Genomic DNA, 27,320 nt, shown 5'->3' with positions numbered 1-27,320 from the left:
GCTTCAAGCTGTCCTCAAAGTCAATAGGCAGCATAGGCTAGCTCTGCATTGGTGAGCCTTCTGCCTTGGTCCCCTGAGTACTGGATGGAGACCAAGGTCTGTGCCACCAAGCTTGGCCACAAGAGTCTTCAAATTCACTATAATTTTAACTAGCAAAAGAAATTAGAGGCTAAGTTAATTTCTATATATTTTGAATTTTTCAAAAACTCCATCAACTTGCAGTCGAAGCCATATTCTCCCACTTATTTTTCAGTTTTCCTTCTTCCCTATCAGAATCTACACTCTGCTTACTGCAGCAAAAATATTCATTTAAAATTTATGGCACATTTATAAAACAGATCCTGCAATAGCAGGTACATTAGCAAGGCAATTTCAAGTAAAATAAAAAGAACAGACCGAGCCTTAGACTTTTAGGCTGGAGAGATGGCTCGGTGGTTAAAAGTACTTGCTGCTCTTGCAGAGGACTCAGGTCCAGTTCTCAGCACCTACACAGGGGCTCACCACTCTGTATAACTTCAGTAGGGGGATCCAAGACAATTTCCCACCTCCACAGGCTCCTACATCCACTTGGTGCAGACATACACTCAGGCACACATACTTACATACACCCATCATTAAAAACAGAGATGTTTGGGGCTGGAGAGATAGCTCAGCACTTAAGAGCACTGGCTGTTCTTACAGAGGACCTAGGTTCGAATTCCAGTACCAACATGGTGGATATCTGACACCTTCTGACCTCTGTGGGCACTGCATCCACATGGTGCACAGACAATGCAAGACACATAAAATAAAAATCAAAGGTCTTTTTCAAAAAGAGATGTTCAAGTTCAGTTTTGAGTGTGCTTTCATGTGCAGCCCAGGATGGCCTCAGACTCACAGGTACCCTCCTGCCCGAGCTTCCCAAGTGCTAAGCTTAGGGTCTCCATAGACACACTGAATTCAGCATGACATCACACTGCATTCAAACAAACCTTGTTGTTGTCTCGCCAAGTTCTTGCAGTGGCCCATATTTATCGATGTACTTCTCACAAGTCCTTATGTGCGTCCTCATGTCACTGAGGCAAACCTACACAAAGGCAAATAAAACTCCTGTTTTTTTTTTTCCTGTTGGAAAGGGTCTTTATGTAACCTAACTCTATAACTTTCAAACCCGGTAACATTGGGGCAGTAGTTAACTGGATCTATTCATGAATTAGTCACAAAGTACAGGCATTATCAAGAATAACACTGAGCCGGATGAGCATGCCTTTAATCCCAGCATTAAGAGGCAGAGACCAGAGGATCTCTGAGTTTGAGGCCAGCCTGATCTAAGTTTCAGGACAACCAGGGATATACAGAGAAACCCTATCTGAAAAAGCCAAAACGTAATATTGTAATATAATAATAATAATAATAATAATAATAATAATAATAATAATGTGTTTAACATCTCCTAACACTTTGGAAACATTGAATGGTGAGATTTTAAATTTGTTCCTTCTAAAAAGCATGCAGGCCGGGCGGTGGCGACGCACGCCTGTAATCCCAGCACTCGGGAGGCAGAGGCAGAGGTAGGTGGATCTCTGTGAGTTCGAGGCCAGCCTGGTCTACAAAGCAAGTTCCAGGACAGCCTCCAAAGTTACATGGAAACCCGGTCTCGAAAAACAAAAAAACAAAAAACAAAAAACAAAAAAAGCATGTTTTTTTTTTTTTTTTTGCAAGCTGTTATGCAAATAGGTTTTGGACAGAAAGAAAACTCGAGAAAGAGTAAGAATAAGCGGAGCAGAAAAGCATTGACAAGGGATGAAAAGACATGGAGATGAGGACGACTGAGCGCACATTTTGCAAGTGTCCATTAAAGCAAAGGAGCCCTCACAGTAGTGAAGTCGTAAATGCCACTGTGAGTTCATGACATGACTAGCAGTGTTGTGTGAGTCACAATGCACAGTACACTTCATAGTGCCGCCAGGGCTAACAACCACAGCGCTCATAGTCCGTCTTTATCAGAAGCCCTGACTGCACTGACAAACACTCAGGGCTGCGCTGACAGCACAGTACGCACTCCTCGGCTTGATCAGAAACACTGATAAGATTTCTTGGTGGAGGAAGCTTCTTACAGCTGTGGCTAGGAGGCAGCCCACAGCCAGCGCACATTGCCCCATTCCACCCAAACTTCCATTGGAAGTTCAGCTTCAGAAACTCTACCACATGATGGAAATAGTCACAGTCACTTAACAAAAGGCAGAAAGAAGTAAAGCTAGCGAGAACATGAAAACAGCGACAAAGTACCCATCGAATACATAAGAAGGACTGATCAAGGTAGCCATCTTAAAAGGACGTGTCTATAGCCAGACGTGATGGTGCACATCTTCTTGTTTGTTTTTGTTTTGGACAGGGTTTCTCTGTGTAACTCTGGCTTCCCTGGAACTAGCTCTATAACTCAGAGATCCTGTCTCTGCTTTCGTTCTGAGTGCTAGGTTAAAGGTGTAAGCCCAGCAGTGGTGCATGCCTTTGATCCCAGCACTTGGAATCTTTGAGTTCCAGACCAGCCTGGTTTACACAGAGTTCCAGGCCAGTCAGGGCTAGACACTGAGATCCTATCTGATAGGTGGAAAGGGCAGGGGAGGAGGAGGAGGGGGACAGAAATGTTTATAACCTATAGCATCTACTTTGGAGTCTGCTGAGATAGCTCAGTGGGTAAAGGCACCTGTGACTAAGCCTGACAACTGATTCCAGGTCCCTACTAGGGACAAGGAGAGAACCAGTTCCTACAAATTGTACTCTGGCTTCCCACATGCAAACTGTGGCTCATGTGTGCCTGTTCTCTCTCTCTCTCTCTCTCTCTCTCTCTCTCTCATAAAATAAAAATCTAATAATCCTATTTACACAGCTTTTCTTTACTTAGTTTAATCATGTATAAGTATATATATACTTCTGAGCCAGGCATAATGGCACACACCTTTAATCCCAGCACTTGGGAGGGACAGGCAAGTGATCGCTGCTGACCTGATCCATACTGTGAATCCCAGGCCATGCAGGCATACAGAGGGAGACCCATCATAAACAAACAAATAAAAAATAGGTGAAGGAAGGAAGGGAAGGAGGGAGGGAGGGAGGGAGGGAGGAAGAAAAAAAATTAACATAGGTGTGGTATACCCATAATCCTCAGGATTTGGGAGGAAGATTTGAAGTAGGAGGATTATAAGTTTCAGGCTAGACTAGGCTAAGACTGTTTCAAAAGAATTCATATTCTTTGTTCAAGAAAGATAAGCTTTCCTTAGAAAAATTATCAACCTGGGGATTGTACATTGACAAATAAATAGATTGTTAAGTTTATAATCTAGACATACACACAAAACTATGTAAGGTACCGTCAAAGAGCAGGAAGACAATGAGCCTCTTGCCTGTTCTAAGGTTGCAGTTACTCAGATAGAGGAAAGAATTGGTGCAGACAGGCAGCTAAGAATGTTTTGAGAGGAACTCAAAATACTAAGGTCAGGCTGCATGGAGAGGAGAGCCGGCCTGGACAGTGAAATATGCAAAGCTGAAACTTGTACAGGAGCAGGCAGCATTCCTGGATAGAAGAACAGTCTAGAAAGCAAGAGTGTGACACCGAGTTCCTCAAACATGAACCAAAATCCTGTGACTGGTCAGATACCAGAGATTCGGGTGAGAATCTGATGGGAATCAGGTGGGGACTCCACCCAGGACCTGAGAGAATGCTGTTGTTTTGGACAGACAACCACAGTAAGGTGGTCCACATGTGCCCACACATACACAATGTGTGTCAAATCAGAAACAGTTAAGTGAGAGAATTAAGGTTGGATCTCAGGGTGTTTAAAGGATATGTATAAATTCTGGTCAGGTGGCCATGATAGATTATTGAGCCTTACACTTACAAATGTCTTTAAATGCACCAAGGCCGTAGTGGATCAGTATAGGGTGCAATGTTACAGGAGGTGCCAAGCTCCCCAACTGTTCTTGCCTGCAGGGCCCTAGCGTGGCTGGCACACAGAGTGTGAGCATACAGCTCTAGGGAAAGATGGTAACAGAAAAGGAGCCTACAGGAGACAAGGGCCCTGGGAACTTAATGGGTGTAGTTAGTCAAATCAAAGCAGTTACTCTGGGGGAGCTGAGAAGCTGAGAGGCCATTTAGCATCTTCCTGCTTCCTCAGTCAGAGTTATTTCTTAAGGGCCAGGGGAACAAGTTCAGCTGGTCTCCAGGCTCTGAGGCAAGGGGAGAGAGTAACCATGTTCTTCCACTGCTGAGGATTGATTTTTTTTTAAAGATTTATTTATTTATTATTATATACAGTGTTCTGCCTGCATATATGCCTCCTTGCCAGAAGAGGGCACCAGATATCATTATAGATGGTTGTGAACCACCATGTGGTTGGTGGGAATTGAACTAAGGACCTCTGGAAGAGCAGCCAGTACTCTTAACTTTTTTTTTCTTTTTCTTTTTTCTTTCCCAGACAGGATTTCCTTATGTAGCCTTGGGTATCCTGGAACTCACCCTGAAGACCAAGTTGGCTTCCAATTCACAGAGATCTACCTGCCTCTGCCTCCTGAATGCTGGGATTAAAGGCATACACCACCACCGCCTGGCAGGAATTGACTTTTTGTTTTGGGTTTTTGTTGTTGTTGTTCTGACATAGTGTATTGTTATACAGTCCTGGCTGGACTGGAACTTGCAATGTAGACCAGGCTAGCCTTGAGCATGCAGCAGATCCTCCTGCTTCAGCCTCCAGTGTGCTGAGATTAAAGGCATGAATTCTCATATGTTTCTTTAAATTCCATCCAAGTTAAAACATTTTTAATTTTCAGCTCTGGATGGTGGTAAGAAAACAGATGAATGAAGTAAAAGTTCCAGGTTTCAAAAGGAATGTTTAAAAGGCTGGTGGGGCAAGCATATAATGCAAGCTACTTTGGGGATACAGAGTCAGTTCACAGCTAACATAGGTAACTTAATGACTCTGTCTCAAAATCAAAAGTAAAACCGAGGGCTGGGGATATGGGCCAGTAGCACAACAGTCACCTAGCATGCAGGAAGCCTTAGGTCCACTCTCTGTATATATACACGAATACTGAAGGAGCTGATGTGGGGGCATGCATGTAATCTTGATACTTTCAAAGCAGAAGTAGGAGGATAGCAAGTTTAAATCCACCTTGGGTTACAGAATGAGACCTGTTCCCAACGTTGGGGAGCTGGAGAGATGGAGCAGGTGGAATGATAATTTCACTGGGAAACTTTGCTTAGAATCATGAACATGGGTTGTGTTACTCACCAGAGTCCCACACTCAGTACAGTTCTGGTATTCTGATTTCATTCTTTTGGCTATGTCAGTTGCTGGAACTCCCTCTGAAGGAAGGTATGCCCGGCAGTACGGACATGTCCATTTATTGTTCTTTATACTGGTCGCAATACAGGATCGGCAGAACCTACTCAAAACAAACAGAATAATCAGAAGACACGGCTCTGCACTTGAGTTCACACTGCTCTTTCAGAGGACATGAGTTCCATTCCCAGCACCCAAGTCTTCTGGCCTCCCAGGACACATGCACTCATACTCACATATAGACACACACATGTAATTTAAAAATAAAATAGCTAGGCATGGTGGTCCATGATTTTAAGCCTAGCACTCAAGAGGCAGAGACGGGCAGATCTGTGAGTTCAAGGTCAGTCTGGTCTACATCGTAGGTTCCAGGCCAGCCAGAGTCACACTATGAGACCCTGTCTGAAAAAAGAAGGTGGGGGTAGCTGGGCCTTTAAAGGTCCATTCAACTGCTCCCAGGTAAAAAGTCTAGAATCTCCATTCTACTCATGGCTCTGCATGGAGTTCCGAAAGAGTCAATCCAGTTGAGCCTATCAATCACCTCAGATGGGTTGCTTTCCTCAAGCCATGGTAAGAAGGGAGGAATAATTATCCCCTTAATAAGACACTTTTCTTTCTCAGAAATCCCACCCTGGAAGTATTCTCTTATGAAGACACCACTTTTCTGAATTATCCAGAAAAATGTAACTTTTTCTTTTTCTTCCTTCCAAACTCTGGGCATGCTTTCATCCACACTCTGGGTTTTCTCAGTCTCTGCTCCTGCCATGTGGCTGCTTGCCGAACATGTTGGACCCTAACTCAAAAGGCATGACTTTCTTCCCATGTCTAAATTCTTTTATGAATGAGACTAAGAATCTGAATCCTACACCAACAAATAAATACCAAAGAAGGAAAATGCAACACTACCACAAAAAAAAAAAAAAAATCACAGGAATTAACAATCACTGGTCATTAATATCCATCAGTATCAATGGTCTCAACTCACCTATAAAAAGACACAGACTAACAGAATGGATAAGAAAAACAGGATCCAGGGGCTGGAGAGATGGCTCAGCGGTTAAGAGCACTGACTGCTCTTCCAGAGGTCCTGAGTTCAATTCCCAGCACCCACATGGAAGCTCACAACTGTCTGTAACTCCAGTTGCAGGGGATCTGACACCTTTACACCAGTGCACATAAAATAAATTTAAAAAATAAAAAAGAAAGAAAAAAAAAAAGAAAACAGGATCCATCCTTCTGATGCATACAAGAAACCCACCTTAACTTTGAAGACAGACACTACCTCAGAGTAAAGGACTGGGAAAAGGTTTCCCAAGTAAATGGACCTAAGAAACAAGCTGGTGTAGCTATCCTAATATCTAATAAAATAGACTTTAAACTAAAATCAATTGAAAGAGATCAGGATGGACATTACATATTTATCACAGGAAAAATACACCAAGATCAAGTCTCGATTCTGAACATTTATGCCCCAAATACAAAGGCACCCACATTCATAAAAGAAGCATTACTAAAGCTTAAATCACACATCAAACCCCATACATTAGTAGGAGATTTCAACACACCACTCTCACCAAAAGACAGATCTACCAGACTGAAATTTAACAAAGAAATTAAGGGCCTAACTGATGGTATGACTCAAATATACTTAATAGATATCTAGAACATTCTATACTAACACAAAAGAATATACCTTCTTCTCAGCACCCCATGGAACCTTCTCAAAAATTGACCTCATGCTTGGTCACAAAGCAAATCTCAAAAGATACAAAAATATTGGGATAATCTCCTGTATCTTATTGGACCACCATATCTTAAAGTTAGATTACAACAACAACAAAAATTATAGAAAGTCTACAATCTCATGGAAACTGAATAATGCCCACCTGAACACCAATAGGTCAAGGAAGAAATAAAGAAATTTAAGATTTCCTAGAATTCAATGAAAATGAAAGTACAACATACCAAAACTTATGGGACACTATGAAAGCAGTGCTAAGAGGAAAATTCATAGCTCTAAATGCACACATAAAGAAGATGGAGAGGGGCTGGAGATTTAGCTCAGTGGTAGAGCGCTTGCCGAGCAAGCACAAGGCTCTGGGTTCAGTCCTCAGCTCCGAACAACAACAAAAAAAAAGACAGAGAAAGCTCAAACCAATGAATTAACAGCAAGCACAACTGAAAGCTCTAGAACAAAAGGAGACTAAGAATCTGAAAAAGGAACCTCAGTTTTCCCACTAACCTCTTTACCTCCTGCAATCTCTACTGGGATTACAGGAATCCATCACTTAGCCTGGCTGAAAATATATTCTTGTTTTGTTTGTCTGTTTGTTTTGAGAAAGACAACTGTGTAGTCTTGGTTGGCCTGGAATGTACTATGTAGATGAAGCTGGGCTCAAACTCACAGTATCTGCCTGATTCTGCCTCCTAAGTGATAGATTAAAAGTTTGGACCATTATACACAACCTTGGAAGTATATCCTTGTAAGAGTATTCATTACAAATGGTTCAAATGTGTTCTTTTTTCCCCCAGACAGGGTTTCACTGTTGTAGACCAGGCTGGCCTTGAACTCACAGAGGTCTGCCTGCCTCTGCCTCCTGAGTGCTGGGATAAAAGGGGTGTGACACCATTGCCTGGCTACAAATGTTCAACTAAAAAATTTAACATTCCAAATACAACATTCTAGGCCTACGAAAGAATCAACCACTTCACATACTTCTAAGTTTATAGCAAATTTATTCGAGACACTTTGGTGCCTTAAACTGGGTGTGGGAAAACAAACCTGTAAACACGACACTTAGGAAGTCTAAGGGCTGGAGAGATGGCTCAGGGGTTAAGAGCACTGGCTACTCTTCCAAAGGTCCTGAGTTCAATTCCCAGCAACCACATGGTGCTCACAACCATCTATAGTTCTCTCTTCTGGTGTGCAGGCAGAACACTGTATACATAATAAATAAATAAATCTTAAAAAAAAAAAAAAAAAAGACTGGGGGTTGGGGATTTAGCTCAGTGGTAGAGTGTTTGCCTAGCAAGGGCAAGGCCCGGGGTTCGATCCTCAGCTCAAAAAAAAAAAAAAAAAAAAAAGACTGGGCTAGATGTATAGCTCAGTTGGGAGAGCGCTTGCCTTGCATGTATGCACCTCAGGTCCCATCCCCACCACTGTATAAACTAGACATGGTTGTGCACACCAGTAATCCCAGAAACCCAGAGGTGGAGGGTGGAGGAGTTCAGGGTCATCTTAGCCACATCAGTGAGTTTGATATATGAGACCCTGACTCAAAAAGCCAAGATATACCAGTGCCTCACACCAGCAAATGGCAATTGACAGTGGCAAAGGGAAGAGACAGGCAATATCAAACCATGCCCCTTCTGCAAGTGAAAAGCTGCCAGCTGCATGATCCTGAAGTTGATGCCAGAGCAGATGGGGCTGATGGGGCTGACCACAAAGGACAGGAAGGGATTCCTCAGCGGAAGGGAACCAATTGTTCCAGATCTCCGTGTGGTGTTGTTACAGGCTGTGAACAATTGCTGCAATTCATCAACCACCATACATGGTATGAGTCACACTGTATCACCTCAGCAAAGCTGAGAAGCAAAACAAAAAGGTTTCTGTGATGACAGGCCAGTTACAGTAACACTGTGAGAAAGATCACAGGGCCACTTGGAACACAGGCTCCCTCCTCCTACACAACCCAGGCACAACAGCAGTTGCTCAGAACATGCTCAGAAAGTTGATATAACAATCAGGAGGAACTGCCCACTAGCCTTTTCTGGGAATTCCCAAAGTTCCCACGAAGAAATCATACTGTGGCACCTGTAGCTCAGTTGACGTTGATGGAGTGCTTGTGTACAGCCCCGGGTGCTGTGGTCTATGCCCATAAAACCAGCATTTGGAAGGTTAAGAGCAGGAGGGGCCAAGTTCAAGACCAAACCCGTTGACAGAAACAGTTGACCAGCCTGGACTCTCCAAGAGATCCTGTCTCAAAGAGTGTGATTCTTCCTACCACGAGGCCCCCAAGGGAAGGCATGGACACTAGGAAAGGAGGTATTTGATTGTCTACCCTGTGCCATCAGGAGGCTGTGAAGTGAGAAATCAGTGAAGTGAGAGGATGCTGTTGAAAGAGAAAAGCTGGACGTGGATGAAAATGGCATACCATTTTGAAAATCTGGCTCCAGCCCAGCGTGGTGGAACGCTCCTTTAATCCCAGTACCCAGGAGGTGGAGGCTGGGGGAGCTCTGTGAGTTCAGGACCAGCCTTGTCTACAGGCCAGCCAAGGCTACATAGTGAGACCCTATATCTCAAACAGCAACAACAAAAACCAGTCTGCCTCCTTGTTTTCAAAAACTCTGAATGCGGTCAGTGAAATACCCAGTAGTAAAAAGCATCTGTCACCTGTTGTCTCATGGCCTCCAGATGGGCAACATGACACACACACCCCTCAGCAAATAAATAAATGCAATTTTCAAATGAAAAAACAACCAACAAAAAAAGGAAACCTTCTGGATTCATTCCCAGGGCTTTGAAATCAGATTTCACACGGGCGTCCAGTCCCCTGGCTCAGCTGTGAGCCTTGTCTTACTAGCTCGGTGCCACTCCAGTGCCATCTCCCAGAAGTGCTGGGGCTGAAGCCCTCTCCAAGGAGTGTGGGTGGCCCTTTGCTCCAGCACGTGCCTTGCCTCCCTTGTAGCACAGCAGGAGAAAATCAATAAGGAACTCCATAATGACTCAACTAACTCTGAAACCAGCTGGAAATTTAATTACATCACTCCTATTTGTTATTTTACGAACCCCAGCCTATTTCTCTAAATTAAGTAATTAGCAAAATCCCCTGTAATAAAGAGGCCAGCAGAGTGCTGGAAGGAAACAGGAAAACACAGCTAAGGACCCTGGAGAGACTCATGTCCCAGTCTCAGGGCAAAAGTGAACTCTAAATGAATTGAAACAGGAAAGAGAAGCGCTGGGGACTTTCTGGGGTGGAGGGGAGGGTCCTGGAGGGAGAGTTCTGGAAGAGGCTGTTGGCAGCCTGTGGCAGCCCTAACCTTTTAACTGAGACACCCAACACAAAGTCTCATGACAGATGTGCTGGCACAAAGACAAATTCAAACCTTGAGATGGCTAGTTTAATGGCTCACACCTGTAATCCCACCAGTTGGGAGTGTGAGGCAGGGGGATTGCTTTAAGTTGAAGGCTGGTCAGGGCTGTATAGTGTGTTCCAGTTCAGCCTGGGTTAGAGTGAGAACCTGTCTAAGTAACCTCTTTAAAAAAAAAAAAAAAAAAAAAAAAAAAAAAAAAAAAAAGGCATGAGCTGCCAAAGTAAGCATGGAAATGGAGACCGAATGAAGGGAGCCGCTATCCAAAGACAATAACCACAGGCTAATATTCCACTACAGGACAACACACACACACACACACACACACACACACACACACACACCACAAAAACTAACAAACAAAACAGTTCCCCTTCAACAAGGAATCCTACTGGTCAGGCCCAAGTACAGCTTCATAGTACAGTGTGTGTGTATAGTACTTGCCTAGTAGGAATGAGAAACTGAGTTCAGTCCCCAGCCCAGCAAGAAAAGCAACCCTATCATGTCTAATATGGGACATGGACACACACACACACACACACACACACACACACACACACACACACACACAAGGTCAGGTGACTGCTACTATGGAAGAACACCAAATTGTACAAACTGTTTTGTTTCAGAGTCACTTATACTCATTAATCCAACCAATAGCCAACATTTAATTGCCAAACCTTTAGAGTGGTGACATTGTGCTTTTAAAAGGAGTGTTCAGGCTGGAGAGATGGCTCAGTGGTTAAGAGCACTGACTGCTCTTCCAGAGGTCCTGAGTTCAATTCCCAGCAACCACATGGTGGCTCACAACCATCTGTAATGAGATCTGGCGCCCTCTTCTGGCCTGCAAGGACACATGCAGACAGAATACTGTATACATAATAAATAAATCTTTTAAAAAAAGGAATGTTCATCTACTAGAGCAATGACGCTCAAGAACTTCCCAATTGTTGTGGCACAAATGACTTCACACATCACATTCTAACACACTCACAAAGGACTTTGGGGTGTTCTTCTGGGGCATGGAGGGCTCGTGTCTAATCTTAAAATCACTAGAGAGAAAGCATAGATCATTGGAGCTGGGATGTGGCTCAGTTGGCAGAGTGCTTGCACAGCATGCAAAGCTCTGGGTTCAATCCCCAATACCATCTCATAAACATGTTCCCCCTCCTCCCTCCTCCATCTGAGTTTCATAGCCCTGAACTTGTTTCTTCCTTTCTGATGATGAAGTTTGAAAGTATGTATGAGGCAGATGAGGATTTTCAGGAAATTAGAGACTGTCTACCATACACTAACGTTGAAATGTCAATGGTTGGTCAAGAAAACAAAGCGAAACAAAAACCAATCTAAGAAAAAAGCCTAACTGGTCCTTCATTTACTTAGCTGTAGCCAAAATAGCTTCCTTACCCTTCTACCTTACCCCAAGAACAAGGCTGTACAAAATTAGCCTTATTTATTAAAGTTCATGTTAAGTCTATAGAAGGAGCTTAGCATGGTGGCACACACCAGCAATCCCAGAATGCCCTCCTAAAGGGAGAGGAACACTCATAAAGCTCATGCAAATGAAGTCACAAGAGTCTGTGATGGCTCATCTTCATCACCATCAGTTCAACTGGATTTGGAAGCACACAGGAGACACACTTCTGGATGTTCTGAGGAAGAGTCACAGAAGCTTAGCTAAAGAAGATCCAGTCAGAATCTGGGTGGCGCTTCCCCACAGGCTGGGGCCCCGGGACTGAGTAAAAATGGGAAAGGATAAAGCTAGCTGCTTCATAATTCACCTCCTTCCGCTTCCTGACTGCAGACGAAATAGGGTCAGCTGTCTCACACTCTGACCACCATCTTCCACATGCCCAAATAAATTCTTTTACAGGTTGCCTTGGTCAGAGTCACCAGAGTAGCTAACATGTATCCCCAGCCCCCTTCAGCAGGCATGTCTATAACAATCAGAGCAGTTTATTTTTCTGCTGCTTGGCACCGAACCCAGGCCTTGCCCATATTAGACAAGCGCTTTACCAATGAACAACATCCCCACACTTTTGATCCTTCTTTTCTCTTTAACTGTAAATCACATTCCTTTTTAGTTCAGTTTGCAGTTTCCATTCAATAATTCCCTCTTTTCCTAGTTCTGGGACTAAAGACATAAAGCAGATATAAGAAGTCCTTTTCTCCTATTCTACCTTTAAAACTACTTTTTGAGGCCGGGCGGTGGTGGCGCATGCCTATAATCCCAGCACTCAGGAGGCAGAGCCAGGTGGATCTCTCTGAGTTCGAGGCCAGCCTGGGCTACCAAGTGAGTTCCAGAAAAGACGCAAAGCTACACAGAGAAACCCTGTCTCGAAAAACAAAAAACAAAACAAAACAAACAAACAAACCCTACTTTTTGAGAAATGAGTAATCAATTTAAAATATAAAACCCAAACAAACCTTTCCTTAAGTTGCTTCTCAGGCATTTTGTCACAGAAACTATCTAGGGGCTAGAGAGGTAACTCAGCAGTTAAGAGGGCTTCCTGCTCTTCTAGAGGACCTGAGTTAGCATCCATGTCAGTGGTGCACAGACACTGCAGTCCCAGACCTGGGGAACGGAGCGCCCTCTTCTGGCCTCTACACTGTTGTGCACATTCCCACAAATCACCCCTCACCTCCTACCCCCTACAAATAAACCTTGAACAATCTCTGGTGGAGAGGCCACTCTTGAGTGGAGGCACCTACAGGTGATCCAAGGAGTTCCAGGAAGACAGCTCTTTAGGTTCACTGTCCACACTGGGGTGGGGTGCGTGGAAACGAAGCCTGAGTCACCTATGATCCTGTAAGTAACCCCCAAAATGAACTCATTGTTTTCAAGCTGTACTTGAAATAAACCAGTGGTATATCACTGGTGTCCTATCTGGAGTGAACAGATGTTTAGTCACACCTCGGGAGGAAAAGCCATAAAACTTCTGTCTACTGTCTTTACCAAGCTCAGTTACACCCCAGAGGCTGAAAATAACAAGCACACAGGGACACAGGTCATCTAGATGGTTTCTCTAGAGAGCTCTCACTAATTGATAATACATAAGCAGATAACAAACGTCTATAATACATAATAGGGTAAGATGGTTCCACTTTAAGAAAGAAGTCTTTGAGTTGTTCATCTCTAAGAATGGAAGCACTGTATTTGGGGGTGTAGCTCAGTGCTAGACAGCTTGCCTTTTGAGCTCAAGGGCCTGAATTCAATCCTTAGTCAAGGGGAAGTGAAACCTCATCAGAGTCTGGTGAATAGAGCGTGCCTATAACCCTAGCATTTAGGAGGCTGGGGCAAGAGGATCTCAAATTCTAGGCTGGGCTGGGCTACATAGCAAGAACCATCTTAGAACAAAACAAACAAAAAACTGCCAGGGTCTCCTTACTTCGGAGAGCCACCACTTTGGAGAGGCTTTATTGCTTCTAATTACTCACAAATGGAACATTTTCATCCACTTTCCTCAAAGTGATTAGGATATGCCTTAGCAGCATTTCCTTTAGGAAAAGTGTGCACATCTATGACTTTAAGCAGTTGTCTCCACTGAGTGAGAGGGAGATACAGCTCTTCTCATCCTATCCCACACCCCAGTTTCATTCTCGACCTCTAGACAAGTAGTTCTCAATCTTCCTAAGGCCACGACCCTTTAATACAGTTCCTCATGTCGTGGTGACTCTCAACCATAAAATCATTTTCATTGCTACTTCATAACTATGATTTTGCTACTGTTATGAAGAGTAATGTAAATACCTGCATTTTCTGATGGTCTTAGACAAACCCTGTGTAAGGGGCACCTGACCCTCAAAGGGGTCGAAAGCTACAGGTTGAGAAACACTGCTCTAGACCTTTTAGGTAACTCTTTTAACTTTCATCTACTTTCCCAAACGTACTCCACAGGATCTCTGAGATATTTGTGTTTGTTTGTTTGTTTGTTTGTTTGTTTTTTTTGGTATTTTGGAGACAGTGTCTCCTTATGCAGTCCTAGCTGGCTAACATTTGATGTTCAGGCTCGATTTAAACTGTGGCAGTCTTTAGGGTTCTACATTTCAAACTCTGGGATTACAGGTATGCCCCACCAGAACCAGCTATAGGCAAATGCATTTTAAATTCTCTTTACCAGATTGCTAACTGTTCAGTAGGCTTATAGTGGCTATTTTTGGTTGTCAACTTGGTAGTCAGCATCTAGAATTAACCAAAATCCAAAAATGGAGGACGCATCTGTGAGGGATTTTTTTTTCTCTTAATTTAAAGTAGGTAGATTCACTTTTTGTTTGTTTGTTTGTTTTGTGTAGCTTTGTGCCTTTTCTGGAACTCACTTGGTAGCCAAGGTTGGCCTTGAACTCAAAGAGATCCGCCTGGCTCTGCCTCCTTGAGTGCTGGGATTAAAGGCGTGCGCCACCACCGCCCCGGCTGATATTTGATCAGGATCTTGAGGCAGGAAAACACACCTTTAATCTGGCCACACCTTCTGCTGAAGACATGAGAGACCAAAGCTTTTATTTACTCTGCCTGTTGGTCCTTGCCTCGCTAGAACGTCCATTCCTTCACTGACGTTACAGCCTACTTAGGATTTTCACGTATATTGAAGACCAGTTGAGACATCCAGCCTCGTGGACTGAACTCTACTGGATCTTTGGACTTCCCATTCACAGCCAGCCATTGCTGGATTACCTGAAGTACAGCCTGTAGTCATTCTAATACATCCCCTTTCTATACATAGAGATTTCATCTGTAAGTTCTGTTACCCTAGAGAATCCTGAGTAGTACAAGGCCCTTTCATGCGTTCATTAAATCCTAGGAATTGTCTCTAACATCTTTCTCCTTTGTCTACCATGTCCACTCGGAAAACTAATTATTTGGCTATTTTTATTTGAGTGTGTGATACTCAGGGATCAAATCCCAAACCTTGTGCCTACTAGGTCAGAACGCTGCCACTGCAATATACCCTGTGATGGTTTGAAGGAGATGTCCCCCATAGTTCTGGGCATTTGAATATTTGGTCCCTAGCTGTTGGCAGTTTGAGAAGGCTTGGGGGTTGCAGCCTTGTTGGAGGAAGTGTATAACCTGAGGTAGACTTTGAGAATTTAAGGACTCTGTCCATTCTGAGTTCATTCTCTCTGCTTCCTGCTTGGGTCCCAAGATGTAAGCTCTCAGTTTCCAGCTGCCATGCCTCCACTCTGCCATCATGGAATGATATGTCCAAATAAATTCCTTCTTTTATAGGTTGCCTTGGTCATGGTGTTTTATCACAGTAACAGCAAAATAGTTATTACGTATCCCCAGCCCCTTCAGCAGGCACGTCTATAACACTCAGAACAGTTGACTTTTCTCGAGCTGGACACTGAACCTAGTCCTTGCACATGTTAGGTAAGGGCGTTACCAATGAACAACATGCCCAGACCTTTGATTTTTCTCTCTAACTGCAAATCAGATTCCTTTTTAGCAACTCTCTTTCCCTAGTTGTCTGACAACATTGAAGCAAACGTACAAAGTCCTTTTCTCCTAATCTACTTTAAAAACTATTTTTGTGGTATGAATAATCAATCTAAAATATAAAACACTGGATGTCAGGCATGGTGATGCACATCTTTAATCCCAGCACTTGGAAGGCAGGTGGTTCTCTGAGTTCAAGAAAAGCCTTGGTCTACACAGTGAGTTCCAGGCCAGCCTGGGATACAGAATGAGATCTTGCCTCAGGAAAAGATAGAGACTGAGTCCTAAATTGTAGAAAACTGTCCAAAGTATAAAACATTGGGGCCATCAAGATGGCTCTGCGGATAAAGGCATTTGCTAGTTTGATCCCCAGAACCCACAAAGTAGAAGGCAATCTCAAAGGCATAAGAGGTAGAAGGGGGGCCAACTCCTGAAAGCTGTCCTGTCTCTCCACTCCCTCACGTCCTGGGAAGCAAGTATCACCTCACTCAAATAGATGAATTTATTGAAAACCCATACATTCCACTAAAAAACACACAAACAGGCCTGGGGATATAGTTCATTTGGTAGAGTGCCTGCCCGGCCTGCCTAGCAGACACAGACACTGAGTTTGATACACAGCACCCTATGTGTAGTATATCTGTAATCTCAGCTAGGAAGAAAGAAACAGGGCTTGCTAGTCATGGTGGCACAGGCCTTTAATCACAGCATTTAGGAGGCAAAGGCAGGAAGATCTGAGTTCAAGGCCAGCTAGCTCTACAAAGTCAGACCTTGTCTCAAAAAAAAAAAAAAAAAAAAGAAAGAAAGAAAGAAATTTAGTGGCTAAAAATGGACAGTTGTCCTTGACTACATAGTGAGTTCAGGGCCAGCTGGGACAGATACCTGGGACTCTGTGTCAAAATCAAGATGATGATGATAGTACCTATTTATGGAGGTTTGGATTATAAAATGACTGAAGAAAACAGAAGCCACAACCTGAGCCTTGTGTGGGGCATTGGCAGTCCAGTCCACGGCTTGGCTTATGCTATGCCAACTTCCCACCACTCCCTCCACATTTCCAGCTCTCCATCTTCCTTTACAGGCTTCTCTGCATTTGCAACAGTTTGTTTTCACCATTTTAAAAGGAAGAGAGCAGCGAGATTCTGAGATTCAAACCCTTGGTCACAAGATGGCTCCTGGCTGTGCGGATTTCAAACCCACTTTCACTGATGCGCAACTGCCACTGTGCCACATTCGTGTTTGTAAAGGATCATTTCCACATTCATCCAGAGAATTGTTGTCACTGTGCATGTTTGCCTTGCCATGGATTTCTAAACTAAAATCAACAAAAAACAGCCCTGATAATGAAAACAAAGAGCTTCACTTGCAATTTTCTCATTTTCCAACTTAAGTTCGGTAGGAAAGAGTAATTTAGAATGTACAATTGGTGTTAACAACAGTCTCCAGTGCAGCAAAGGACTCTGGTTAACATTTATAAAGTGGAAGGGGCCCAAGTTGGCCAAAAGGAAGAACATGGAAATTCTGCCCACAGCCAGAACAATGGACATAGATTTGTCCAAACAAAGAACAGCTAAGGGAGGGAAGGCCAATTTGTCCAGCCCTGGTTATGATATTTTATGACTGTTTTTCCAGTGGCCAATTTCCTATTCACTCTAACAAAGAAAAAAGAGATTCAACAAAAATAAATGTAACATTTTGCAAGTTTATATTATCCTTTGGCAAAAACAAATAAATTACTGTGTTCAAAGTCCAGCCCCTGAAAGCAATCCAGAGTCATATGATTACAGAGGCAAAGCTGCCCCTTCAGTGCTGTAGAAGGAAGTTTGAAGACTTACTGTTCATCTTTGGTTCAACTGCAAAGCTTTAATGTTAATAAAGGTTAAATTCAAATTCTGGGGATCTAGCTCAGGACAGAGAACTTGCTTAGTGATTTATAAGTCCCTAAATTCCACACAGGCTCACAAAGTGAAAAATGGGGAGTTGGTAGGGAGCTTTCTTACCATGTAAGGATCCTCAACCTGACATAAACTGGACATGTAGTGCATGCAGGTCAGTGATCCCAGCAGTCTGCAAGTGGAGACAGGGGGTTCAAGGCCAAGTTTGGGTGAGTGTGGTAGCACCTTGAGTCCTAGAACCCAGGAGGCAGGCAGGCAGATCTTTGAGTTACGGGTGGGCCAGATCTACATAGTGATATCAAGGCCAGCCTGGGTTACATAGTGAGACTCTCACAACAAAACTTTTCTGCTGGGCGGTGGTGGCACACGCCTTTAACCCCAGCACTCGGGAAGCAGAGCCAGGAGGATCTCTGTAAGTTTGAGGCCAGCATGGGCTACCAAGTGAGATCCAGGAAAAGGCGCAAAGCTACACAGAGAAACCATGTCTCCAAAAACCAAAACCAAAACCAAAAAACCAACAAAAAAAGATCCCAACTTTTCAAGGTCATCCTCACATCCTCAGCTTCTTTGTGAGTTTGAAGCTAGACTACTCTACGTGAGACCCAAACTCACCCCTGAGCCCCCAGTCTTTAAAAAATGCCTTTCCCTTTAGGTTATTGTTCGGACCTCATCAGCATATTTCATGACATTACACAACAGAACCTTGGCTCTCACACTGTCTACCTGGCCTTTAGATGGACGGCTCGTCAAAGAGCTATGTCTAGAGCTAGGAAACAACATCACTAACTGGAAAAGACGGTAAAAAACGTAAGCCTTGAGTTTAAAGCACAAAGCTGAAAAAAGAAACAAACCAAAACCCAAACCTGAGAACAAACCACAAGTGGAGCCAAGAGCACTCTTGATTTAAGCACTGTGTGGGCGGCACATCCTCCTCTCTGGTTCACGATGGGCACCAGGGCTTCACTCAAGTGAAGTCAAGCCTCACTCAAGTGCTATTAAAAACACGGCCATGCATATGCATTTTTAATATACAGGGTTTGGCTTGGTTTGGTTGATAAGCCGAAAGTCGGCACCAGCGAACAGTGTTTTTGTTCTGTTGCTTTATCCTGCTGTAGGTAGTTTCATAGAGTGGGCTTTGCTTTCAACCTATACATGCAATCACAACTCAGACCCACGTAACCAAGAAACAACAACAACAACAAAAACAACAACAACAACAACAACAAACGGCTAACACAAATTCACACACATCGAAGGCCTCTCGGCTTATTCAAACATCCCCTAAGAACATACCCATTACGATCGGGGCTTCATTTTTAAAGCCTTAGGAACTAACACTGCTTTGCAACTATAGTGAGTTTTCACTACACGATACGAGATTTTGAAGAAAATTGTCTAAACTCTCGGTTCTGGGAGAGGCCGGTGCCTATGGCAGATAGCACACAACCTCCAGTCACTTTGTAGCTGAGTTTTAAATGGGTGAATTCAGTGGCGTGGAGCAAAACGTCCGAGCGACCTCAGAAAGCCTTTAGCAATACGCGTCTGTGTGTGTTGGGAAAGGGATGTGGGGTGGGAATTGAAAGAGTTTGTGCAGATCCTCTACAGCACAAGAGATAAATAAGCCTCTGGAGGTTCTGGAACATGTGCACAGATGCAGCAAAACAAAAACCTACCCAGGTTCTCCGGAGAGTGAGAGACACACCCAGATCAGTCAAAACCAGCTGGACTACTGTGCGTGGTGGGAACCCCGCTCTCGAAATCCTGTGCAAGCGTCCCCAACTAGCCATGCAGTTTCCCCAATAGTCGCTGTTCTACTTCCACCCACTTTGTGCCCTCCGCTTCCCCGGCATCCTTCCCTGCTAGGTGGTCGCGCACCCGAGCTCCCGGACACTCACACGTGGCCACAGCGGGTCCGGACCGGCTGATGTAGCACCTCCAGGCACACCGAGCAGTCGAAGGAGGTGACGGGAAGCTCCGGGTCCCCGCTGCGCTCTAGGGGCCGCGGGGAGGCGGAGGCGGGCGCCGACTTGGAGCTGTCGCTGCTCAGCAGGGAGCCCATCGCTGCGCGCTAGTTCTGCAGGCTGCCAGGAGCTCGGTGCGGACTGCGGGGGGGTTCTGCTGTCCCTCCCCGGAGGAAGGAAGTCCCGGCCCAGCCGGGATCGCCGCCTCCTGGCTCGGCCAGCCGCGTCGCGGGGCCTCTCGGTGGAGCGCAGGCAGAGCGCGCGGCTGCCGCCTGCAAACGCTCTTCCGCGAGCGACCAGGCGCTGCAGAAGCTCGAGGTCCCCAGAGGGTGAAACCTGAGCCTTCCACCCGGCGACCGCACTCAGAGTTCTGCAAAGTGCAGTTTAAGAACACCTACTGGAGACGGGATGACTCTATCTGGCCTCCAAGTTGATATCTTAATAAGCCTCAGAGCCGACCTATGACCATTTCGGTGATTGACTCAATACTTCAATCAGAGAGAGATAGAGATAGCCCGGGGCAGTGGGAAGTTTCCTGATCCAGAGCCCCACTTAGTGGTGTACAAATACGATGCCAGCAGTCAGGCAGGAGGATTGCTGAGAGTTCGAGGCCAGCCTGGGCTGCATTTGAACATGGCTGTGTTTCAAAAGTAGACAAATAAGCCAGATATCATGGCTTATGCCTTCAATATCAGAATTTAGGAGGATTATCCGAAGTTTCAGGGCAGCCTGGACTACACAGTGAATTCCAGAACATTCAGGGCTGTGGAATGAGACTAACTCAAGAAAACACCACCATTTTAGATGTAGTTCAGTGGTGGGGTGCTTGCCTAGCCTGTATGAGGTCTGGGTTTGTTCCCTAGTACTGATGTAAATGATAAAGTGAAGAATAAAACTCACACCTGCATATGGTGGGGCACGCCTGTGATAACAGTATGTGAGAGGTTGAGATAGGAGGGGAAAAATAGGTTGGAGACAGCTGTAGATTTAATGCAATTGTATGGAGAAATACACACTACTCTGTGGACTATACATAATACTATACATAATACGTAATGTATTACAATCTCCTGGTCTTCACCCAGTTTCTCCTAGTCTCTACCTTTTTACGTTCGTTTTTGAGGCTTTTATTTTTTATTTTTTTCTCTTTTCAAGACAGGGTCTCTTTGTATACCTCTGGCTGTCCTGGAACTTACTTTGTAGGCCAGGCTAGCCTCAAACTCAGAGAACCGCCTGCATCTGCCTCTGCTGGAATTAAAGGCATGTACCACCATGCCCAGCTGACACTTTTAATTTTTAATTTTTTATGTTGTTTAATTTTATGATGCTGGGCCTTGTCTCTCAGGCAAACATTCAATCATTAAGCTATAACTCAGCTCCCATTTTGCTTAGTTTTTGGTTTTGATTATTGTTGTTTTTGAAAATGGGCCTTACAATGCAGTCCTGGCTGGCCTGGAGCTTGCTATGTAGGCCAAACTGGCCTTGAATTCTCAGAGATCTGCCTGCCTCTTCGTCCCGAATGCTGGAATTAAAGACATGTACAATGTAGGCAGAGCTTTCCTGTCCTGCAGCCCTTCTCAAACACACTGAGGCTTATATTAATTATAAATGCCTGGCCAATAGCTCAGGCTTATTACTAACTAGCTTTTACATTTTAAGTTAATCCATATTCCTATTTATGCTCTGCCATGTGGCGGTACCTTTATTAACATGGCATGGTTATCTCCTGCTCCCTCTGCAACTGGCTGGCAACTCCACACTCTGCCCTTCTTCCCCGAATTCTCCTTGTCTGGCTCTCCTCCCTAACCTTATTCTGTTCAGCTATTGGCCAGTCATTGTCTTTATTAAACCAATTACTGTGACATATATTCACACAGTGTAAAGGAATATTCCACAGCACACCAACATGCCTGGCCTAGCCATAGGCTAATGAATAGGTTTACAGTATCAAGTATGTATTCTCTCCTTTTGACCAGGGCTAAAATCCAATCAGAAATCAGCTAGTAACCCCAGAACAGTCATGTCACTATTATACCAGTGATAGGCAATTTTTGCAGGTAGAGTTTTTGTTAGAAGTAAATGGATGGAATGGACAGTGATGCCTACCAGGTAGAGTTAAACACATGTTCTGTCTCTGACTTTACTCATTCTGCAGGCATTTAATGAGGGAGCCTACTTTGTGTCAAATATATCACTAGTCATCAGGGGCAGGAAAAGGGATGTTCTAGTTAGTTAGTTAGCATTAACTGCGAACTTGACCCAGCCTAGAAAGTAACTGGGGAATTGTCTTCATCAGGTTGGTCTCTGGGCCTGTGTATGACAATGAGTTGTCTTAGTTGTTTATCGATGAAGGAGAGCATAGCCCACTTCAGGCAGCACCTCTCTCCAGGTGGTCCTGGGCTGTAAGAAAGCTACCTAAGCATGAGCCTAGGAGTGAGCCAGAAAACAACAGTCCTCCATGGTTTCTGCTCCAGCCTCCTGCCTTGAGTTCCTTCCATGAACTCCCTCGATAACGGACCGTGACCTGGAAGGGAAGCCTCATGATTTGCTTTTGGTCGGAATGTTTAATCGTAGCAACAAGAAGAAAACAAGGACAGACCAAGGAGTGGACAGCTACTGGTTCTGGCCATGGAGTGCCTCCTCACTGTCCTCCGCTTTGAGTGGATTCTTCTCTTCATCTCTGAATTGAAGGGACTCTTCCAACTGACTACTGTGGACCTCGGTGGTAAAGGCAATGCAGTGTATGTTTATGTATGTTTCCATGACACACAATGACTCCAGAGTGCTACCACTCACTGTGTTCTTCTCAACCTCATGGCCCTCCCTTTTCATGGAATCACAGCTTTCCTAGCACCTACTTCATAGAGGATGATACACTTCCTCTTTATCTCCTGCCTTTATAGCTTGCAGCATTTTACCAACACTTCCTTTTTCTCTTGCATAATCTAGTCGGTTAGTCCGTGGTTTATACCAAAACTGACACCACTTTCCTGTCCTCAAGGCTTTTATTCTGAGAGATAAGCTCTTAAGAAAATAACATCTTTAGCTCGGCGGTGGTGGTACACGCCTTTAATTCCAGCACCCGGGAGGCAAATCTCTGAGTTCGAGGCCAGCCTGGTCCACAGACAGAGTTACAGGACAGCCAGGGCTACACAGAGAAACCCTGTCTCAAAAAATCCTCCCCCCCAAAAAAAAGAAAAGAAGACCTTTATGCAGGGCGTTGATGGTGCACGCCTTTAATCCCAGCACTTGGGAGGCAGAGCCAGGCGGATCTCTATGAGTTCGAGGTCAGCCTGAGATACCAAGTGAGATCCAGGAAAGGCGCAAAGCTACACAGAGAGATCCTGTCTGGAAAAAACAAAACAAAACAAAACAAAACAAAAAAAAGACCTTTATAATACAGTATATCATCAGTGATCAGAATCTATGAAAGGAATGAGGATACTGACTTCACCCAGAGTGTGTAAGGAAGGAGAGAGCAAGAAAGAACATTCTGGAGTTAAAGATATAGCTCTCAGTTGGTAGAGTGCTTTCCCAGCATACAGAAAACTGGGTTTCATATCCAGCACAGCATAAACTGGCAGTGCCCATCTGTAATCCCAGCTCCGGGGAGGTGGAGGCAGGAGGATCAGAAATTCAAGGTCTTCCTCAGCTATGTAGCAGATTTGAGGCCTGCTTGCTTGACACACCTAAGCCTGTCTTTAAAAATTACAAATACCAGCATGGTGGTGAAGGCCTTTAACCCCAACAGTTTGGAGGCACAGGCAGGTGGATTTCTGTGAGTTTGAGGACAGCCTTGTCTACATACCAAGTTCCAGAACAATGAGGGCTACGTAGAGAGACCCTGTCTCAAAAATAAAAGTAGAAAATAAAAAAGGTAGAAAAAAGAAATAAAAAAACCAAAACCAAACAGAAAACAGAATTTCACAGCTAGTCATGATGGAGCACGTCTTTAATCTCAGCACTCGGAGGCAGAGGCAGGACATTCTCTGAGAGTTGAGGCCTGTCTACACAGGGAGTTCCAGGACACCCAGGACTATACAGTGAGGCTCTGCTAGAAGAGGGAGGAGAAAGAGGAGAGAAGACATTTCAATTTCAAACGGGAGGAAAATCAAGTGTTCCAGACAGATGGGGATGACTGGGCTGTGGTGAACACAGACAAGGGGGCAGGAGGCCCCAAGCTCTGGCTCTGAAAGCTGCATTCAGTTCCCTGATGCTCAGATTTTCAGCGCACAGCACTCAACAGAGAGAGGGGAAACTGGAGGCGAGGAGGTGTGAAAACGAGAGTGGCCTTGTTTGCATTTTCAGGTGGCTTCTGTGGTTTTATAGCACCAATTCAGAGCTTGAGCAAGTCAGTGACTCGGCCATATCAGCACTTCTGTCAAGTCATCCTGTCCTCAAGTTGTCTTGCGTCAGACTCACCTGAGAAGCCTGTTGAAATGGCTCGATGCCAAGATACCAGACTTCAGTGTCTGGGTGAGTTATGAAAGCGACACGTTAGCTGGGTGTGGTGGTGCCCTTAGGAAGCGAACTCAGGAGGATGGCTGAGAGAACCATGAGTCCAGCTCGGGGTATACAGAAAGACCTTTGCTCAGAAAGGGAAAGCAAACAATAGCAGATCAAAATGAAAACCAACCAGACAACCAACCAGACAAACACCTTACAATTTAAACGGTCCCCAGCGGGCCGCACACAGGGCTCAGCGAGCCATTCCTGGACAAGCAGTTCAGTGGTCTCTACTGTAGCTGGCTCTGTACGTTACTGTGGCAACAGCAAACCTGCCAGGTGGCAGGAGAGCCACCTGCTTTTATTTTGGCACAGTTTGAGCCTCCTCACCATTGGGTGGTGTCTTGCTGGTTAGACACTCTGGCCTCGAAACATGGGTATCTCCATGCTTACACAGATCAATTGATAAATTGTCACCTATAATCCTATGGGCGTAATAATGACTTATAACATTCTACAGAAACATCTGAGATGTGATCTTGAATAGTGTGTAGCACCTTCACAATGATAAAATGAAAAATTGTTTCTTTTGTAGAAAGCAGTACTTAGGGATGGAAACCAGGGCCTTACACATGCTAGGCATATGCTCTGTATTAAGCTGTCTTCAGAGCTTTATTATTATTATTATTTTATTATTATTATTATTTTTTTACTTTTTTTGGTTTTTTTGAGACAGGGTTTAGCTTTGGAGCCTGTCCTGGAACTTGCTCTGTAGACCAGGCTGGCCTTGAACTCACAGAGATCTGCCTGTCTCTGCCTCCCGAGTGCTGAATTTTTACTTACTTTTAAAGTTGTTTATTTATTTTTTAACATTTATTTGTTGGGGGAGAGGTGTCCATATGCCATGGTGTGCACATAGAGGCCAGAAAACAACTTCAGGGAATTGGTTCTCTCTTCCCACTCAGATTGGCAGCAAGCTCCTTTCCCATTTAACTATCTTGCTGGCCCCATTGATCTCTTCTCAAAGTGAGAAGGACATCATCACAAATGCCATTCCGCCGAAGGACTCATGTGTTCATCCAGATAAGTCAGTCAAGGCCCTGGATTTTCTGCCTTGATTTGTGATGGTTGGTTTTTCAGACTAGAGTGCCGCCCTTTGCTTTTTCTTACCGTCTTTAGTTGCTAGTTTTCAGATCGAGTGTGGTCGGCAGGTATCTCTACAACATTCCGACCAATTAATCCTTCATCTACTGTAGGTGGTCCCAGTATAACATAGCTTCAAAGCACGCTGCTTGACTTCAGCAGTAACTCAGGGAAGACCATATGGGTGTCAGTGGGAGGCTCTTCCTGGGTAACTCCTGGGCCTGAATTCCTTTCACATTTGGGGTGATCTACTTCAATACACATGAACTCACAACAGGTATAGAATGGAAAAGGTCCAAAGGAGCATCTGATCCAGTTCTCCCATTTCCCAAGAAGTAAACTAATTCCCAGTCGATTAAAGCATTCATTCTGCCTCTTTCAGTTTCTGATGGACACATTTGAAATACAAATGGAGTCTTCGGGCTAGGAGGATAGTTCAGTGGTAGGACTTGCTTAGTTAGAATGAGCAAGCCCCAAGTTCAACCCCCAACACCACAAACACGTACAAAAAACCAGTATACTTTGGTTTCAATAAATGTCCCCTGTGGGCTCATGTATTTGAACACTTCACTACAAATAAGAACTTTCAGGATTTTTCCAAACTCCCTCACACCTATATAAACACTTTCCTACTTGATATTTGCCTACTATGTATCTTTTTGTCCTTTATCACAAAAGAATGTTAGTGCTTTCACTTCAAAAAAATGTGAGTGTTGGGTGGGTAAGGTGGCTCCGCAGGTAAAGGGGCTTGCTGCCACGCCTGACAACCTGCGTTTAATCTCCGGGACCCACATGGTGGGAGGAGAGCACTGACTCCAGAAAGTTGTCCTCTGACCTCTACCAGTGGGGATGTGTGTGTGTGTGTGTGTGTGTGTGTGTCTGATGCATTTATGAACTTTATTATCCCATTTCACAAATGGAAAACTGAAGTGTATAATAGATGTTAGGACAATGGTGGCAGTTGAGAAACAGATGCATGGAAGCTATGGTAGCAGTTACAGGTTGATGATCTAAAGCTGGCAAGAGCAAATGATGGATGGATTTTAGGAACCTCTGGGAAGGATAGAGCTAAGAACTGTTTGTAAAAACACAGCTTTTTCCTAGCTCTTTCCTTGAGACAATGACTAACTCAGTAGCAAGGATGGGGCAGGCAGAGGAGTTGAGAACAGATGTCTTGTAGCTAAGGGTGGCCTTGAACTCCTGCTCCTCCTGTTTCTGAGTGCTGGGATTGCTGGTGTATGCCACCACAGCCACCCTGTCACTTTTTAAATCACCTCAAATTTCAAATTACTTGTATTATATGAAAGACAGTTTGTATTGTGCTCGGGTGTGGAAGGAAACAAGAAAAAGAAAGGTTTTTTTTGTTTGTTTGTTTTAAAGAAAAAGGAAAAAAAAATGGCAGGACACTGTTTGAGTTTGGCACTTTTCTGTCCTGTTAGCGTTTGGTCATTTGCTTCTACAAAGAGGAAAGTGGGGTGGCATGGAGGTGGTGGGGAGGTGTGGTCCACTTAGCGACTCCTGGGCTAGGCTGCATCTCTAGATACCACGATGAGCTCATACCTACACTTGGCAGCCTAAGTATCCTGGAAGCTGAGGAGGGTCATCCTCTGCCCCTTTACAGTGGGCAGCAGATGCTGTAGGAAGAGACATCATAGATCAGCAGGCGCCAGACTTTGACCTTAATTTGAGGACATTAAAGAAAACCATTAAACCAGGTGTGGCAGCACTCAGGAGGCAAAGGCAGGAAGATCAGAAACTGGAGGTCACCTTGGGCTACATACCCAGTGAGCTCCAGGGCAGACTTGGCTATGGGAAATGCCCCCTCTCAAAAATATATGCATTTTCCCCCTTCAGTGCAAAACATCATGATAGCACATCATCACTGGCAATAAAAAACTCATTAAAACAACAATGTGAGTATATAAAAGGTCATATGAAGAGAACTAACTTACATTTATCCATAAATTCTTGGAGGCATTAGGTAATTAGACCCAGCAGGATCAAAATATGCCATAATTGCTTTTCAGTCTGC

The 27,320-nt window shown here is 44.4% G+C and overlaps 1 protein-coding gene across 2 annotated transcripts in view; it reads right to left on the bottom strand.

Annotated features, from left to right (window-relative positions):
* Positions 1–27,320, bottom strand: part of Rnf125 (ring finger protein 125) — a 77,069-nt gene that overhangs the window by 5,984 nt on the left and 43,765 nt on the right. Inside the window, exons 1-3 of one of the 2 annotated variants that reach the window (XM_036205224.1) lie at positions 19,634–19,973; positions 5,268–5,421; positions 972–1,066 (exon numbers count right to left, since the gene is read on the bottom strand). In XM_036205224.1, coding sequence (XP_036061117.1) covers positions 972–1,066; positions 5,268–5,421; positions 19,634–19,797 — 413 coding nt within the window. In that variant the 5' untranslated portion in view covers positions 19,798–19,973. Of the gene's footprint in view, positions 1–971; positions 1,067–5,267; positions 5,422–19,633; positions 19,974–27,320 lie in introns of those variants that run through there. The other variant, XM_036205225.1, reaches the window with a different exon arrangement.

The sequence above is a fragment of the Onychomys torridus genome, chromosome 13 (assembly GCF_903995425.1).
Source record: "Onychomys torridus chromosome 13, mOncTor1.1, whole genome shotgun sequence".
Lineage (NCBI taxonomy): Eukaryota > Metazoa > Chordata > Mammalia > Rodentia > Cricetidae > Onychomys > Onychomys torridus.
The sequence above is the reverse complement of the archived record's forward strand: the minus strand, read 5'-3'. Positions and strand labels throughout refer to the sequence as shown.